Raw genomic sequence first — 19,982 nt, 5'->3', positions numbered from 1 at the left:
GTTGCTGGACTAGACTCAGGGACAAGAGATACCTCTTTAATGTTTTCCAAATGAAATACTTCTCAGCCTACGTCTGTCAGTCTGGTGAGAAATTCAATTTCACCATTTTGTGTAAGAATCCCAGGATGGATTATGCAGCCCAGAAAAATGTGGGGAAAGGTCCATGACGGTCGTCACTGAGCCTCTCATATTCCAGATCCATATGGTCCATCCCAAAGGCACTTATGGTGGCAAGGATTCTGTCTCCAGACATCTACAGCCATCCACACTGTGGAATTTATACCCCAATAAACAAGAAGAGTCTGGCATTTCTCCCTGAGAGCAAAGGAACTTCCCACTTCGGCAGACCAAGGCTCAATACTCTCCTTGAGGGGCAGGAGAAGGGAAAGACCACCCCTGCCTCAGGAATGAGCCAGGAGCAGGTGTGGCCCAAGCAAAGAAAGCAGGTCCACATTTGGGTCTGTTTTAAATTGCTTCAGTTGTGCTTTGCCAGGACCCCAGGAGGCCCCAGGACTCAGGCACTAGAGAAGATGCATCAGGCTGAACTGCACACCGCTGCCCATATTGGACCACATGTGACCCACAAAAAGGGCAACTTCCTAGATTCAGCCCAAGACCACACAGCACAGGTGGCCCTGGGCTGGTGTGGTCTTTTCCAATAAGGAACATGTGGGGATGTTTGAGCCAACCCAGCTCTGACTCCAATCTTCCTCTCACAATCCTAAATACTGAGAATCAACTCCTCATTGGGGCCTTTGAGAGGAGGCATAGGCCCATAGCTAAAAAGGGTTCTGTGGCAACACTGGGTTAGACTTTATAAATGTGGCTCAAATTCCCTGGCAGTCCACTGGTTAGGACTCTGCGCTTCCACTTCAGGGAGCACGGGTTCGATCCCTGGTGGGGGAACTAAGATCCCACATGCTGCGGGGCTTGGCCAAAAAAAAAAAAAAAAGTTATATAAATCTGGCTCACACATCCCAAAACCCGTAAATAGAAGACTGAGCTGCCAGGATATTATGATGACTGTTTTGTACTTAACTCTTTTATTTACATCCCTTCTTGTTCTGAAACATATTTTAGGGGTTTTATTTCACCGTGACAAAAGGGTTGCTTTAGCAACAGTACAGAAGGAAAGGATAAAGAAGTATACTTCTTAAATGTCTATAAATGACCCGGATTAGGCCTCCAAGTTTGAAAAATACCTAATCTCTTTCAGCAATGAAATGCTAAGATCACAAGAAGAAATTCCGAAAGTTCTTTTAAGGGCTGAGGGCTGATTTATTTTTAGGTAGGAGATGAGTTAAACTTCTGGTAATCTCAGTCCATCAGAGGCGCCCCTACAAAAAAATGTGGTGAGCACGAGGCAAGGCACCCCAGAGCGGGAACCTTAATGGTAGTCAGTTCTGAGGTGTCGTTACCACGTTCTGTGCAGAGACAAAGTTTTCACTGTTCTAGACAAAATGAGAAAAATAAGGGCAGTTCTCAGTACATAAAAGGCACCAATAACTATCTGAAGATGAATGGACTGAATGAATGACAGTAAAAGCTTTTCAAAAGTAGAGAGATATACAAGCAGCTCATGCAGCTCTATATCAAAAAAACAAACAACCCAATCAAAAAATGGGCAGAAGACCTAAATAGACATTTCTCCAAAGAAGACATACAGATGGCCAAGAAGCACATAAAAATATACTCAACATCACTAATTATTAGAGAAATTGAAATCAAAACTACAGTGAGGGGCAGAACTGCAGGAGACAATCTTTCTAGACAAGGCAGTTGAGGAGGAGGGAGCGATTGGGAGGTGGGCTTGGCTTGGCGTGCACTCCGCACCTCGGGAACGTTATTGCACGTGGAACGTCTGCTTTTGGCAGACTATTGCCCAGAAGAAAAGATATTTGGTTTTCACAAGCCAAAGATGTACCGAAGTATAGAGGGCTGCTGTATTTGCAGAGCTAAATCCTCCAGTTCTCGATTCACTGACAGTAAACGCTATGAAAAGGACTTCCAGAGCTGTTTTGGGTTACATGAGACTCGTTCAGGAGACATCTGTAATGCCTGTGTCCTGCTTGTGAAAAGATGGAAGAAATTGCCAGCAGGATCAAAAAAAAAATGGAATCATGTGGTAGATGCAAGGGCAGGACCCAGTCTAAAGACTACCCTGAAACCAAAGAAAGTGAAAACTCTATCTGGAAACAGGATAAAAAGCAACCAGATCAGTAAACTGCAGAAGGAATTTAAACGTCACAATTCTGATGCTCACAGTACCACCTCAAGTGCCTCTCCAGCTCAATCTCCTTGTTATAGTAACCAGTCAGATGATGGCTCAGATACAGAGATGGCTTCTGGCTCTAACAGAACGCCAGTGTTTTCCTTTTTAGATCTCACATACTGGAAAAGACAGAAAATATGCTGTGGCATTATCTATAAAGGCCGTTTTGGGGAAGTCCTCATCGACACACATCTATTCAAGCCTTGCTGCAGCAATAAGAAAGCAGCTGCTGAGAAGCCGGAGGTGCAGGGGCCAGAGCCTCTGCCCATCTCCACTCAGGAGTGGTGACTGAGGTTGATGTAGAAGGGGAACAAAAAAATGAGTTAAATTTTGGAAAACACCAACAAAATGACCTTCCTATTTTTAACTTGGATACCTGTTATTCTGCCAAAAGTTGATTTCTAGAATAGTTTTGAGTGAGTTATTTTCCATCCAGTTCCACAAAGTCTGAAGCCAGTATCTAGCTTACTAAAAGAAAAAAAAGAAGTGTACATAATATTTAAGATGCTGAGTATTTCATAGGAAAGCTGAATGCTGCTGTAAAGTGCTCTTTAAGGCTTTTTTAAAAAAAAAATCCCCTTCTAACGAATGAAATTAGGGGAATTTCAGGGGACAGAGATGGGATTTGTTGTATGATAAACGTATGTAGTTTTAGTCTTTCTATATTGAGAAGCAGTGGTTGGGGCATTTTTTAAGATGGCTGGCTACACTTGTTTTCCTTCGTTATAATAAATTTGTCGTAACTCAGTAAACACAGACTTGCCCCTAGAGGTAGTTGTTAATAACTTTGAAATATTAAGGCATTGCAAAGGTTCTGATGATTCAAACTTGTACTACTGAATATTAAGCAGGACGGACTAAGCTCTCTAGTGCGAATATCTTGAAGGAGTAATTTCTAAATATACAGAGGTAACTTGACTGTATATGTTGCATCCTGTGTCACCTCCCTCCATATTGATATTTGATAAAGTTTTTAATTTATATGAAACTTCTAAAGCATAATCAAAGTTCCTCTTGGGGAAATGTCACATCTTTAGGATAGGCAATCCTATGTGAATAGTACCAAAGCATTACCCCTTGGTAGAGAATGCACTCTATTAAAAACGTTAAATTATCTGAAAAATAAAATGTGCAAGTCTTCAGGATGGCACATGAAAAAAACAAAGGTTAATGCTTCTTGGGGCACACTTCTTAGAGGGCTTGCAAGTGTGTAAATAATTTGTTTATGTTACATGACTGGTGACTTCATTGAAAATCTGCACAATTCAGTTTTAGCTCTGGATTACTTCGGTTGACCTTTGTGAAGGTTTTATCTGTGTAGAATGGTTGTTTGACTTGTTTTAACCTATTAGGGTTTTGGGTTTTTGTTTTTTGTTTTTCATTCTATATTAAAGTAAAATTCTACTAAAAGAAAAGAGGTGTGTGTTAATGCTGAGTGGGTTGGTTTTGGTTTGGTTTCTTTTAGTCAGGCTTTCTGAACACTGAGGTGTTAGATTATACATCCTAAACGTGGAGCTCTTCAATTGTAAAACCTTCATTAAAAGCCTTTTACTTGAACCCAAACCAAAGTACTATCTATTGCCTCTTTTCTAAAAGTTCAGGAAGAATATATCACCAGTTCAGACTTTTCATAATGCGGGAGGGTCATTTGCCTACCTTGTAATAACATGACTCAGTGCTTATTTTTAAAACTGGATTTTAAAGATTGGATAGTATAAATAACAAGAAGGAGTGAGCCAATTTTTATGGGTACCCTATAGTTTTATAGTTCTTAATCTAAGCTTAAAAGTTTATATTTCTTCCTTTGGAAAAAACTACAAGCCACCATATGCACAGACTACATAGTGAGTTGGGTCAGCTTTCCCACAGACTTTGAGGTGTATTACAAGAATCCCAGCCATTATCATCTTCCTCCTGAGTTATTTTGAAATGGTTTTTTTTTTCTCTCTTTTTATTTTGTACATTTTGGCTGCAGTATTGGTGGTAGAATATACTATAATATGGATCATCTCTGCTTCTGTATTTATTTATTTATTACTAGACCTCAACCACAGTCTTCTTTTTCCCCTTCCACCTCTCTTTGCCTGTAGGATGTACTGTATGTAGTCATGCACTTTGTATTAATATATTAGAAATCTACAAATCTGTTTTGTACTTTTTATACTGTTGGATACTTATAATCAAGACTTTTACTAGGGTATTGAATAAATTTAGTCTTACTAGAAAAAAAAAAAAAAAACTACAGTGAGGTACCACCTCACACCTGTCAGAATGGTATCATCAAAAAGTCTACAAACAATAAATGCTGGAGAGGGTGTGGAGAAAAGGGGGCCCTCCCACACCGTTGGTGGGAATGTAAATTGGTGCAGCCACTATGGAGAACAGTATGGAGATTCCTTAAGAAACTACAGCTAGAACTACCATATGGTCCTGTAATCCCACTACTGGGCGTATACTCTGAGAAAACCATAATTCAAAAAGATACATGCACCTCCAACGTTCAATGCAGCTCTATTTACAGTAGCCAAGACATGGAATCAACCTAAATGCCCACTGACGGAGGAGTGGATAAAGAAGTGGTATGTATATACAATGGAATATTACTCAGCCATAAAAAGGAATGGAATAATGCCATTTGCAGCAACATGGATGGACCTGGATCATACTAAGCGAAGTAAGTCAGAAAGACAAAGACAAATATCATATGATATCACTCACATGTGAATCTAATTTTAAAAAGTGATACAAATGAATTTATTTACAAAACAGAAACAGACTTACAGATATTGAAAACAAACTTATGATTACCAATGGGAAAACATGGGGGGGGAGAGAGATAAATCAGGAGCTTGGGATTAAGATACACACACTACTACATATAAGATAGATAACCAACAAGGACCTACTACATAGCACAGGGAACCCTACTCAATATTCTGTGATAACCTATATAAGAAAAGAATCTGAAAAAGAATGAATATATATATATGTATAACTGAATCACTTTGTTGTACACCTGAAATTCATACAACATTGTCAATCAACTCTACTTCATAAAATTATAAAAACAAAAGTCAAGAGATAAATTTATTACATGTAGAAAATTATCCTTAAAAGAGCTGAACTTTCAACTGAGAGTGACCTTCGTAACTTTCTCGTATTATAACATCCTTTTCATTGGGTAAGAAAATGATGTGACACAAGATAGCAGTGTTCGGTCTGCAAAAACTGACTTCATTCTGGCAGCTCTGCTGAGAGCACTTGGGAGAAGGGCCCGGGGGGAGGGGCAGGGCTACTGATCCAAGGGGAGATGATGGTGGCTCGAGCCAGGCCGTGGGTTGGATGAGAAACAGCGGGGTTTTGCATATATTGTATATAGGGGGCATTGTTGGTCTTCAGTTATACAATGTAGTCTCTCAGTTAGACTAAAAGAGGAATCAGAAGACAATTGGCCATCACAAGGGTCCCTGCACTGGGACTGCCTTCCATGGGTGGGTTCTGGCTGTAGGAGTATGACAGAGGGAAGCGTGGAGTCGCTGTGTGGAAGCGTGAGGCTAGGATGGAGGGGGATGTTGGTGCTGGGTGGCTACATGGGTGGGCTGTGCTGGACAGTCACTCCCTGAAAATAATCCACAGAGAGCACTGTCACATGTCAGGGGAGGAGGGCCTAACCCTTTGCTTGCCGTTATAACTACTCGACATCATAAAAGTGACGACTCTCTCACCATCTTGTTCTTAAGCATTCAAGATGCCAGGGATAAGGTAAGATGTAACACTACAAACTGCACACGTGATCCCCTAAACAACATGATCCAGAAAGTGCTAAAGCCAACCGGGGCTCATGTAGATGATACCACTGCATTTTTTAGGCATTTTCTCTGAACATAAGCACAAAAAAGCTCTCTCTAAAATAAATGAAAAGTAGACAACACATGAGACCCATAGCTTTGAAAAGTTATACTAGAATATTCTAGACACGGCGGGGCTACAAATAGAACCTGTCTGAGTACGAGGAAAATGTGTTTAAAAATACGAAGCCCATAAAGGAATCCAGCTGGCATCTTCAGGTGACAGAGCCGGGGCCGAGCATTGATGGGGATCCTGGCCTGATGATCACAAACCTCCAGGTACTCCCCAACCTGCGCTGACCTTAAAAGCCATCACCAGCTGACAAGGACCCACCAGACCCACGTCGGGAGACCGACAGCAACGCAGAGCCATGTCCACAGGGATTGAGGCTCGTTTCCTCTGTTCACTAGCTTGTTCTGTAGACCCCTACGGAGCACCTGCCCCGGGCCATGCATGGTCCTGGGGACAAGGTGGGCACACCTGCCCGGGCCCTGCCTCAGGAGCCTCCGCTCCCACGAGGAAGACAGATGCTCAATGAAACCGAAGCTCAGATGCTAAACAGCGTTGAACAGAAGGTGAAGCCAGGAGAGCGGGCCTGGGTGGCAGTGGGGGGAAAGATGGGGTCTTATATCAAGAGGAGGGGTCAGGGGTCAAGGAGAGCCCACTCTGAAAGTGACCAAAGGCTGGGGTCCGAACATGAGCAGGAGTTAGGAGAACTGGGAGTCCGGCTGGAGAGAAGTCTTAGCAAAGGAAGATGGAATGTTTTCTAGACAGAGGGGACCAGAGGCACAAGTGTCCTGTAATGGGGGGACCAGCAGGGCCTGGGAACACGGAGAGGTCACGTGACTGGGCACACAGAGCTGCCATTCATTCATTCATTCATTCATCCCATCAGTGTACAGACCCGGGGGGCCTAGCAGGCCAGCTAAAGAACAGGTACTTTCTCCATGAAGGGCAGGAAATGAGGTGAGGGGGCAATACTCCTGGGGCTACACGATCAGAACCACCACACCAGCAAGAAAGCAAAATCAGGCTTCCCACAGAAGCCCACCTTGGATCGTTTCCTGAATGAGGCAGTTCTTTTTCGGTTTTAACTGGTGAAGTGTGCTGTATTTCATCCCATTCGAGTAATGCTCCTAACTTCTTGCTTTTTAAAATTATTATTTAACAGTCACTTTTTTTTTTTTTGCGGTACACGGGCCTCTCACTGTTGTGGCCTCTCCCATTGCGGAGCACAGGCTCTGGACGCGCAGGCTCAGCGGCCATGGATCACAGGCCCAGCCACTCCGCGGCATGTGAGCTCTTCCCGGACCGGGACATGAACCCGTGTCCCCGCATCGGCAGGCAGACTCTCAACCACTGTGCCACCAGGGAAGCCCTAACAGTCACTTTTTAAATTGATTTTATTAAGTTTTTTAAATTGTGGTAAAATATAGTACCTAACATAAAATCTACCATCTTAACAATTCTTTTTTAAAAATTTATTTTATTGAAGTAGAGTTGATTTACAATGACGTGTTAATTTCTGCTGTACAGCAAAGTGACTCAGTTATACCTATTATGTATTCTTTTTCATATTCTTTTCCATTATGGAATATTTTCCATTATGGAAAATACCACAGGATATTGAATACAGTTCCCTGTGCTATACAGTAGGACTTTGTTTATCTATCCTGTATTCAGTTCTGTGGCATTAAGTACATTCATATTGTTTGCAGCCATCACCACTATCCAGTCACAGAACTCTCTTCATCCTGCAAAACTGAAACTCTGAACCCATCAGACACTAGCACCCCACTCCGCCTCCTCCCAGCCCCTGCCACCCACTGTCCTACTCTTTGTCTCTATGGATTTGACTAGTCTAGGGCCCTCCACCATATAAATGGAGTCATACAGTATTTGTCTTTTTGTCTCTGGCTTATTTCACTTTACATAATGTCCTCATAGGTCATCTACGTTGTAGCAGACTTCTGTGTTTCCTTCCTTTTTTTAAGGCTGAATACTATTCCATTGTATGTATAGACCACAGTTTGTTAGCCATTCATCCGTCGATGGACACTTGGGCTGCTTCCACTTTTTGGCTACTGTGAATCATCCTACTTTGAACACGGATGGGCAAATATCTCTTCGAGTCCCTGTTTTCACTTCTTTTGGGTGTATACACACCCAGAGTAACTTCTTACTTTTAAAGATCCCCTCTACACTGAGTCAGTCATATGTGGTTTACAATAGGAATCCGGCACAAGCTGAACGAATCACGACTGTGTCAACTAAAGCAGCACGTACACCAGGGGGCTCCCACTGTGCCTGTGAACCAGATGTCAACCCCTGCTCCCGGGACACACCTCCGGGGGCTCTCACACCTCCTGGGACATATCACCGGGGGCTCACACCGCAGCTGACACAGGTCATGACCTCAGTTCTAACAGGCGACATAATTTGGTCTTAGGAACTTGGTGAGATAATTTCCATTTTTCCCTTCAAAGTTACCTAGTGGGGAAAAAAATACTGTCTTTGACTTTTTTTTGGAGAATTTAAAATTTAGCTACCAATTTAAAATTTAGAAGCCAATGAAACATCTCAGGCTTAGAAAAGACACCAAAAATTTTCCCCAAAGAACTTTGCTCAAATCTGCGATCTCTCTTTAAGTTTCATAATGAAGGTGACCAACAAGGTTGGCTTGATTCTACTACCAAAATAGTCTCAAATTTTCTATCCTCTTTCTTTGTTCTTTTTTTATTAAATTATTATTCAGATGTTCTGTAAATAAGTGTTTATTTTTTTTAAACATTTTTTTATTTTTTAAAATTATTTTATTTATTTTATTTTTTATCTTTTTGGCTGCGTTGGGTCTTCGTTGCTGCGTGTGGGCTTTCTCTAGTTGTGGAAGTGGGGACTACTCTTCATTGCAGTGCATGGGCTTCTCATTATGGTGCCTTGTCTTTGTTGTGGAGCACAGGCTCTAGGCATGCGGTCTTCAGTCGTTCTGGCATAAGGGCTCAGTAGTTTTGGCTCACGGGCTCTAGAGTGCAAGCTTCGTAGCTGTGGTGCATGGGCTTAGTTGCTCCGCAGCATGTGGGACCTTCCCAGACCAGGGCTCAAGCCTGTAACCCCTGCATTGGCAGGTGGATTCTTAACCACTGCGCCACCAGGGAAGTCCCAATAAGTGTTAACTTTAACTAGAGGTGTTTACAAAACACATTCTCTTAAATATAACTTTAAATATTTTTATTTTATTATATATTTTGTATAAATTTACTTTATTAAAATATTTCTACTCTGCATAATTTTATTCTACACACTTAAATGTGAAAAATTGATCCAGGGCCCTTTAAGGAACTCATTAATTTTATAAAATACAGTAATACTGCAGAAGGAAGAATCAGAACATTCTCCAAGCCAGATAAATAGATACTAGAGTAAGGATATTTGCACATTCAGTATTAATTGGCACACGGAACAAAATAATTCATGGCTAGTTCAAATTCAAATTCATAGAGACAGAATGTAGAATGGTGGTTGCCAGGGGCTGCGGGGAGGGGAGGGTAAGGAGTTGTTGTTTAGCGGATATGGAGTTTCAGTTTTGCAAGATGAAAAGTGTTCTGGAGGTCGGCTGTACAACAATGTGAATGTGATTAACACTACTGGACTGTACACTTAAAGGTTAAGATGGTAAATTTTATGTTATGTGTATTTTACCACAATTAAAATTTTTTTTTAATTTTTTCAAATTAAAAAAAATCATAGTTTTTGCATAACTAATGCTAGGCAGGACTGGCCACTGGTCAGCAGGAGAACTGCTCACAATTACTCATAACTCCACAGGCAAGGAGCAGAGATCCTGGTTAGAGTAAGGTGTTACGTCTACTTTGGAGAAGAAGGGGTGCAGCTCTGAATTCAGTCCTGGATTTCCTTAAGTGTAACACTGACATTTCCTCACACTTAACAGTCCTGATGCTAAGGTGCCTCACGCAATCAACGTCAAATAAATCTGCTACCTGCTAAGCAGATGTGTAGACTGAGAAAGAGCTGTGGCTGGCTGTGCATGCATAAACGTAACCAGGCATGAAAGGTACTGGTTCCTAGTGACACGTGTCTGCACTGGTGGTACCAGGTGGTTGAATGTGAGCTTAAATTTGAATACCTAACGGGCCCTTCGAATTTCTTCAAAGTCCCTATGATATATAACTAAAGCTAAATATTATTCTGTGGAAGGAAGGTTGCCTTTCACACATCTGAGCTGTACAACTAAAATAAGCAACAGCTGCCCAATCTTGTGGGTCGATCATAAAATGTTCAAAGTTGGGACCGGTTGATGAAACTGACTGATGCACTAGGACACTTCTCTGTCCAAAGTTCCAGCTGACTTTCCAGAGCAGCTGTTTAATTTCCACAGATACATAATGCAATTATGGAAAAAGGGGAATTCAGAGATTAACCAAAGAGGGAATGCAGGCATCTCATAATTTTCAGTATGCCTTGAAATTATGCTGTCAATCCTAAAACTGTGCAAGAGGTCAAGAACAAGAGTATGGAATATAAAAAGTATCCTGATAAAGGCTGCCAACACAACCATCGTGGGCCAAAAGAGATAACAGAAAAAAATATACTATGAATGATAGGAGAGTTTAAGACTCAAACTTTGTGACAGTGAAGAAGAAAACAGAATGAAGTGAGGGGATAAATGCAGCTACCATTGGTTAGCTATTTTATGGAAGTGACATTTATTACAGCGTTTCTTTTCTCCAAAAAGATGCTGCTTAATAGAGGGTGGTCTTTATAAGAGGAGGTATGTCATTGGTTTTACACTATGGTCATTTACTATGTGGTGAGCCCAGTCACTTTTGCCATAATGAAGAACAGTTTGTTGCTGAAGGCCACCCTGTCTCTCACTTTTTATTATTAATGTGATGCAAACTCTTCTAATGAAGGTAGAATACAGACGTTTTTTTAAATCAGTCAGATATGGACACTGTAAAGTCAACCTCTAGTACTACTAATAAACAACTGTTTAACTGAAAACTGTTACTCCTAAGCAGATCCTAAGCATTGTTTAACATGTTTAAGATTGGTGTCATTGACCACGCTTACCTGAGAAGAAAACATGTGATCAATTTAGGAAAACACTGAAAGTACACGTAATAACTCTACATCACTACTAGACATTTAAATTTCACAAAGAAAAAAGACAAAAGAACTGGGAGTAGGAACCAAACTGGGAGTAAAGATAACAGAGGCAAAGGAAGGCAAAGGACCAGATACAAGTGGCAGACTGGTGACGAGGAGGTAGCTCTCACCAAATACATGGCCAAGGGTGCTGTCACTTCATGAAAACAGCAGGAGAAGGTGTGATGGAGCTGTGAAACTATGATTAACCTATCTAGAAACACAGATAACAATAAGACTAGAAGATAGAAAAGAGGAAATTTTTAATAATAAAAAGCAGTGGAGCAAGAGATAAAGAGCATTCAAGAGAAAGTCATTCAGAAAACAGGTAAAGAGAGTCCAACATATATATAACTGGAGGTCTCAGCAAAAAGAAACACTAAAAATTATAATTCCTGGGTTCACTAAAACTATAATTCCTGAAATTTAAAAAAAAGACTTAAAACTAGGTATCAACTCAATTTTTAAAATGGGTAAAGTACTTGAATAGACATTTCTCCAAATAAGATATACAAATGGCCAAAAACATGGAAAGAGAGTCAACATCATTAACCATCAGGGAAATGCAAATTGAAGCCACAATGAGGTATCACCTCAAACCCATTAGAATGACTACAATAAATAAATAAATAAATAAATAAATAAATAAATAAATAAATAACAAGTGTTGGCAAGGATGGGGAGACCTGGAATCCTGTGCACTGCACATGGGAATGTGACACGGTGCAGCCACTGTGGAAGTTGCATGGCTGTTCCTCAAAAAACTGAAAACAGAATTACCGTATTACCCAGCAATTCCACTTGTGGGTATACACCCAAAAGAACTGAAAGGAGGGACTCAAAGGGATACCTGTACATCCATGTTCACAGCAGTATTATTCTCAAGAGCCAAAAGGTGGAAACAACCCAAGTGTCCACTGATTGATGAACAGATAAACAAAATGTGATCTATGCATACAATGGAATATTATTCAGCCTTAAAGAGGAAGGAAATTCTGACACCTGCTACAACGTGGATGAACCTTGAGGACATGATGCTAAGTGAAATAAGCCAGTAACAAAAATACAAATACTGTATGATTCCATTTATATGAGGTCCCTAGGAGAGTTAAATTCATAGAGACACAAAGTAGAATGGTGGTTGCCAGAGGCTGGGGCGGGGAGGAAGGAACAGGAAGTTGTATAGAACTTCAGGTTTGTAAAATGAAAAAGTCCTGGAGATTGGTTGCACAGCCATGTGAATATACTTAACAAGACTGAAATGTACACTTAGAAATGGTTAGGATGATACATTTTATATTATGTATATTTAACCACAATTTTTTAAAACTAAATTAAATTAAACTACATATCAAAAGGGCACATAATGTAGCTAAACACAGACACACACACACACACACACACACACACAAACATACATGCAGCAGACCAGCCACACTAAGACATATTCCAGCAAAATCATTAAGGAAGAAAGGATAATGGTACTACAGAAGCACAAAAAGTTACCTCCAACGCTTTTATACTTTAGTTCTTTGGGGAAAAAAACTGTACCTTGATGCAAGTAAGAAAAGAGTTATATTTTTCATTGTAGGAGGTACATAAATGGGGATTTATTATATTACCCTCTATGCTCCTCTGCATGCTTGAAATATTTGATCACACATTTACACCTATTGGCTCCCATAACTGAAAAGGTCAGAGATTAATGCTGTCTTCAGGACAAGCTTGAACCAGGAGCTCAATGTCACCGGAGTCCCAATTCTTCTCTACCTTCTGCTTTGCAGCCTCATCCTGGGCCCCACAAAGAAATCCTCAAGCTTTTCTTTTATGGTGACTAAGTATCTGTGGTGGTTCCTAGTCTCAAACTACCGTTCCATAGCAAGCCAGAGCATTTCTTCTAGAAATTCCATTTAGGTCCTGGAATTCACTCTCTCACATTGACTGAAGTTGGGTTCCTGAAGCAATTGCTATGACAAGCCAGTGGGTACAATGATGAGTTTAAACTTACCAGGACCCACTCATGGAGTCAGAAGTGGGGTCAACCCTAAGAATGGAAAAGGGAAATGGAGATGAACAAAGGAGAAACGGATCCCGTGAGGCACCTGCAGCATCTCTGACAGGGACCGTTGTCCTTGTGGTTGCTTCTCAGCCTCACAGACACTATCCCTCTGCTGACCCCTCTGGGACCCCGAGACATCATCAGACACACCTGTGTTTGCTGTGAGGGCATACGAGGCCCCTGCTTTGCTACACATACATAGTAGCATTCATATAAAAAGCACAAGGTCCTTCAGAGATAGGATAACTTTTATAATACTCACCTGAGGAAGACAAAACAAATTAGAAATAATTTTCCCTCACTTCCTCCTAATCCTGACCAAGAAAAAAAAAGAAGGGAAAGCCAGCACATAATTAAAATGGAGTTGAGAGTCAATGAACAAGTCCTACTCAAAGATGAGAGAGGCTGAAAACTTCCCCTGGGTACTCACACAATGAATACTCATTCATCTACTGCAAAAGCAACTCATCAATAATTTAACTCACTTAAGAAAGGATCTTTCCCATTATTTTATCTGGATGTTATCTTATCGTGGTGTTTGGAAGTCTGACAGTTACCGAAGCAGATAAAAATACTAATGCTCTAAATGCTAAGATGATCATTAATAATACATTTGGACTGAAGCTTTCTTGATGACTTTTGCTTCCTTGTTCTTGCCATAAATTAGCTTTTTTAAAAAAAAGCTAAAATCTAAAGCATTTGCAGGACTCTAAAACCACCAGAATGTAAGTGAACTAAGTCACAGAAAGACAAATATATGATACCACTTGTATGTGGAATCTAAAAAATGATACAAATGTACTTATTTACAAAACAGAAATGGACACACAGACATAGAAAACAAACTTATGGTCACCAAAGGGGAAGAGGGGGAGGAAAATATTAGGAGTCTGGGATCAGCAGATACACACGACTGTCTATAAATAGACAACCAACAAGGACCCACTGCATAGCACAGGGAACCATAGTCAATATCTTGTAATAACCTATAATGGAAAAGAATTTGCAAAAGAACGGATTTATGCACATGTATAACTGAATTGCTTCTGTACACCTGAAACCAACACAACATTGTAAATCAACTATACTTCAATAAAAATAATAATAGTAATAATAAAGACCCACTAGAATGTAAGCACACTCTATTTTTTTATTGGTAGTATTATTTTTATTTATTTATTTATTTTAGGCTGTGCTGTGCAGTTTGGGGACTCCCAGCATTGCTTGATCACCCCTCCTACATCTGGACAATGTCCCCAAGGTAGAAGCAAGATCCTGCTGTGCAGGATCTAGTTCCCCGACCAGGGATCAAACCTGGCCCCCCTGCACTGGGAGCACAGGGCCTTAACCACTGGACCTCCAGAGAAGTCCCAGCACACTCTAATTTAAAACAAAATTCATCACCAAAAGTTAACCCACCTAATCATGATGTTCTTCGTGCTCATTTATCTTTCTCCAAGGCCCGACTGACAACAGACTCATTCATTCATTCAGGCGGCAAACATGTACTAAGTGTCTTACACATTCTGGAAGGGATCTGAAACACCACACTTCCTGAGCCCTTTTTCACAGATGAGGAAAATCAGGTCAAAGAGTGTAAGTGATCTGCCCACAGGCACGGAGCTAATAAACACGAGAAGTCACAGGAGCAATCACGTGTCCTCAACTCTGCCTGATGCCCTGGCCGTCCTGGCACGCCTCCTCCCTTGTGCCTCCAACTCAGTCCTCCCCCCGACAGAGAACACTACTATAGGAGGCGTTTTTCTCCAGTTTGGGGACTCCAGCATTGCTTGATCACCCCTCCTACATCTGGACAATGTCCCTAAGGTAGAAGCAAGACCTCATCCAGCCCCCTTGCAGTTGGGCCTCAGGCTCGTGACTCAGCTTTGCCATCGGTGGGCACAGCGGGGAGGCATCAGTGGCTGGTGGAGCTGCTGGCACTCGATCCCCAGCAAGCACGGTGTCTGTGCTGAGCGGTGGTCACAGAGCTGTCTTCACTTGTCACAGCCCAGTGCAGTGCTCCTGGCACTGGTCCTGGCTACATGGAGTTTTGCGAAATTGGCTACAAAAACGGACTCTGTTTTTTGCAACTAAGAACGCTGACTGACTGCTATTCCACCTATGTACTCAATTATCCAAATGCTCAACAGATATGCCTCAAAGCTCTATTCAAAGTAAAGGGAGCCTCTGCTCGGAACTTCACTATGCATCCCCAGTTCTCATCTACCTACCCAAGTCACAAACTTTAAAAAATATAAATGCTTCTTTTCTATAAAAAAGACAATGATGGAAAGAGAGAATGGGCTTGTGCCGAAATGTTCCTGTAGGCATATTTGGGGAACCGGTACTTCTTTGCTTTACCAAACAACCTTTATTCATCCTTTTATAAACAAAATGTCCCATTCATAATTGCAAAAACATTTTCCTTCGGTGCAAAAAGAGTTTTTTTGTTCACATTTTCAATAAACTTATATAGATCAAAAACAGACAGAGGGGGACTTCCCTGGTGGTCCCGTGGTTAAGACTTCACCTTCCAACGCAGGGGGTGTGGGTCCAGTACCTGGTCGGGGAGCTAAGATCCCACATGTCTCATGGTCATAAAAACAAAAAATAAAACAGAAGCAATACTGTAACAAATTCAATACAGGCTTTAAAAATGGTCCACATCAAAAAAGATCTTAAAAAACAAAACAAAACAGTACATGTACTTTTAGCAACACGTACTGAATTGTCAAATGTCTCCTTACTTTAAAGAAAAGACATTCGGAAGATGGCACAGTGAAAACCAATACCAAATATCTTTCCCCCCAAATTTAACAACACAGCAAACCTGGGACCAAGCCACCATCCAAGCTGCACAGCAAGTCCCCACAGCTCCGGCGCTGCCCTACTTGGAAGCAGGAAGCAAGTGAGAAGCAAGTTAATAAAATCCTGAACAACCTCACTAACAGCCACCAACTTCAGAGAGTAGCAGAAGGGAAACGGCTGATGCAACCTCCAGAGAATAAGGAGAATTTCCCACAACACTTCTGTGTCATCCCAGAAATAGAAAAAAAATACTGTGACTCCCGCAGAGAGGAAAGCAAGACACTCTTTCCAAGGGTTACAGAAGGGAAATGTTTAAAAATGACATTGCAAAAGGAATCGTCTTCTCAGCTGGACAGGATGGAGGGGGGAAGGCAAAGATGTCTAAGGGCCTTCATTTCCTCGTCTGTCTAAGATAGGGCCTAAAACTGGTAAACCCAGAAAGAGTCTTCAACTTGGTATTTAAAGTTAAAATGTAACAACAATAACAACAACAACACAAAAACTAAAAATAAGAATATAAGAAACAAAACTCAGGAAATAGAAAATGTGATCATTTTTTCATTTTCATAGCAAGCAAACAACAGATATAATTTAAGAATTGCTAAACCATGAAGGAGAAGGTTATATCTAATAAATACACAGATTTAGACCAGTAACCACTGTAAAAACTAAAAGGAGGCTCTAAACCACCCAATGCACCAGGAGAAACACCACAAACATACACTCAGGTAACAAAAAAGGAGGAAAAATGCAATTAAAAAATAAACGATATGGCAGCCAGGGTGATAGAATTCAGACCCAATGTATCTGTTTTATCCCAAAATGCAAGTGACACAGAATTAGGGTAACTGGCAAATGATAGGTTACATCTGGTAAGCACAAGAGAATCAAATTTTAAGAACTATTAGAAATAGAGTATTAAGCAAATTGACAACTTAAAAAATTTTTAACTATCTTTTTTCCTATAATCAAACAAAAACAATCAAACAAAATCAGAAAACACTCAGGATAACACCTGAAAAGAAGGGCACTGCTGGGAATTCACGTAAGTAGACAAAGCAGAACCTTCAAGAAGAAAACTCAGGAAAACTCACAAACTCTTTCTTGGGGCACAAAGGAGAAAGTAAATGAAAAGTAACAGCATGTTCTTGTAGAGGAGGGTTCAATACTGTCAAGTTATTGATTAATTCTCCCTAAATCATATCATAAATTCACTACAAACCTACTAGAATACCAAGAGGATTTTGGAACTTGTTTTAGAACTTGACAAAATGATACTAATAGTAAATCTGAAAAATTAAACACATGAGAATGACCAGGTGTGACAGCCTTATATTTTCTAACACGGCTACTATCTCATCCATCTCACATGCTTTGTTGCGGCATGACCTTGCCGCTCCCCGCACCCAGATCTGGGGCTCCGTCCCCTCCCCTGAAGGTGGACAGGCTTGTGACCGCACAGGGGGTGACACCATGTGACTTCTGAGACAAGGCTGGAAAAGGCCATCAGCTTCCACTGGTGCTCCTGGGACGCCTGCTCTGAGGGGAGCAGCCATCGTGGAGGAGTCCAACCACCCTGAGGCCACAGCCTGGAGAGGCCACGGGGAGATACGTGGCCAAGCTCCCAGCCACCGGCCAGTGACAACCGCCAGCCTGAGTGAGGCAGCTGGGCATCCAGCCCAGTTGAGCCTTCAGATGACTGCAGCCCTGGCCGGCATCTGATGCAGTTAAGGTGAGGAGACCCGCTCCACAGAGTCCCTCCAACTTCCTCAGTGACAAAATCACGAGCAAAATAAAATACCTCTTTCCAGCTGCTACCTCTCGTGATAATGTGCTATGCAGCAACAGTAAATGGGATTGCAAGTAAGTTCTGTTAAAAAGAAAAAGAAAAAGAAAAAGAAAATGAGAAGGAAAAAAAAAAAAAGGAAGAACCAAGGGGGAAGGAGCACCATCACATTTTAACACATAGTGAATCAAAGTCCATCCATTAATTCATTGAACAAATGCACATCAACTGTATACAGGTTCTCACAGGCCAGGCTTTACAGGCAGAGTAGTGTACAGAACCTTTGTCTTTATGGGGTTTCAATTTTAGTGAGACAGACAAACAAACAGAAATTAACAAAAATTAATTTCAGGTAATATTAAGTGCTCTGAAGGAAAATAAAAATCGGGATAAGAGAGTGGAAAGAGGATGGTCAGGGCAGGCCTCTGGGAGGAGGTGATGACAGAGCAGACCCCAGCGAAGGGTTTGGGGCTTTCCCACTTACTTGCTAGGTTTATGAACCATGCAGCCTGTTCTTGGGGCAATTTGCAAAATCTGCCTCAATCTAAAATGCATGGACCCCTCCACCTAGAAATCTGTTGGCTAAGAAACTCCCTATGAAGGTGCTTACCCAAGTCATCATATACTTTCAAAGTAAGTTTTAACAGGAATGGAAATCACCAAAGTGTCAGATCAATAGGCGTTTATTAAATAAATGATGTTCTAGTCATTCAATAGGGCACCACGAAGATTTAACAAGAAAGAAGTATGCTGAAAAACAAAGAGCCACATCATTCAGTGACAGTAGAAGGCTGAGAACAGGGCACAGGGTATCTCTCCTTCTGACTCACCCAGGGACCGAAAGATGTCCTCTTCCTTGGAACACCTCTGGGGAAGGGAAGGAGACTTCAACCTCTCATTCTGTACCTTTCTGAGTCCCTTGAATTTTCTAACAAGCTGTACGCTTCCCTTTTGTCCTGTAAACACCCACAGCAGTTATCTGGGCCGTGGATACAACACATGTGACAGCTGGGGCCGTGTGACAGCTTCTCCCCAGAGAAAGAACTGAGGTTGCCATAGAGGCATGTTTCCTCTTCTGGGAGTCTTTATATTCTCAAAAACTAACAGAATGATAGCTTTTAAGTAGAAAAGATTTAAGGAGAAAAGCACTCTAACAACAAAAGATGAAATGGTGCTAAAATACTCCCGTTCTCTTGATTATATGAAAACCTACAAAATCCTACTGCAGAGCCCAGGCGGTGAACACTGCTCTACGTAAAGGCAGCCCTTCCCCACTGTTCAGAGGACCCCTATCCCGGTGATCCGGCCCCCGACGTTCAGATCCCCCACCCAGCCCCGTTGGCACGTGCCAACCAGTTCAGACCTGGGAGAGAAGAGCTGTGGGCCAGGCCCTCCCGATGACCCTCCGAGGGCAGCCGCTTCTTCCCCTCCACCCCATCCCCTCTTTCCAGAGCTCGGCAGGACCTGAGTCTCCCTGAGCAAGTCAGACACACACCTGGTGATACGCGGAACAATTCCTTATCCACCACTGCTCTGCCAACACCCTGCACTGCAGCCCCCAAATCTTCTGCACGTGTGGGATAGCTTCTCCCCAAAGAAAGAATCAAAATTCCCCAAGAACGGGCTTCCCTGGTGGCGCAGTGGTTGAGAGTCCGCCTGCCGATGCAGGGGACACGGGTTCGTGACCCGGTCTGGGAAAATCCCACATGCCGCGGAGCAGCTGGGCCCGTGAGCCATGGCCGCTGAGCCTGCGCGTCCGGAGCCTGTGCTTCGCAACGGGAAAGGCCACAACAGTGAGAGGCCCGCGTACCACACACACACAAAAAAAAAATTCCCCAAGAACAGAGGAAATAAGTATTTCCCAACTCATTGGTTTATTCAGTATTTTCATCACCAGAAAACGTCAGGAACCAGTTTTTCCAAGAGTGGTGAAGACAAAACTTTACACTGAGCCTTGCCTGCAAGATCACTCGGGGTAACCCCCAACCCCCCGGCTGACTCGTTCGCGCAGGTGTCTGGCGCCCTGACCTCCTCAGACTTTC

At 41.9% G+C, this 19,982-nt stretch overlaps 2 protein-coding genes across 2 annotated transcripts in view; one reads left to right on the top strand and one right to left on the bottom strand.

Annotated features, from left to right (window-relative positions):
- Positions 1-2,560, top strand: part of LOC307050821 (SIN3-HDAC complex-associated factor-like) — a gene marked incomplete at both ends in the record, with an annotated part of 48,013 nt that extends 45,453 nt beyond the window's left edge. The window contains 2 exons of the mRNA XM_079701074.1: positions 494-639; positions 1,875-2,560. Of these exons, the coding sequence (XP_079557200.1) occupies positions 494-639; positions 1,875-2,560 (832 nt within the window). The remainder of the gene's footprint in view (positions 1-493; positions 640-1,874) is intronic.
- The window catches only part of ENTREP2 (endosomal transmembrane epsin interactor 2), a gene marked incomplete at both ends in the record, with an annotated part of 388,800 nt that overhangs the window by 342,439 nt on the left and 26,379 nt on the right, over positions 1-19,982 (bottom strand). The window lies entirely within an intron of this gene.

This window comes from Hyperoodon ampullatus, assembly GCF_949752795.1.
Source record: "Hyperoodon ampullatus genome assembly, chromosome: 3".
NCBI classification, from domain to species: Eukaryota; Metazoa; Chordata; class Mammalia; order Artiodactyla; family Ziphiidae; genus Hyperoodon; species Hyperoodon ampullatus.
Note: the sequence above shows the minus strand (reverse complement) of the source record. Positions and strands in the feature narration are given on the sequence as shown.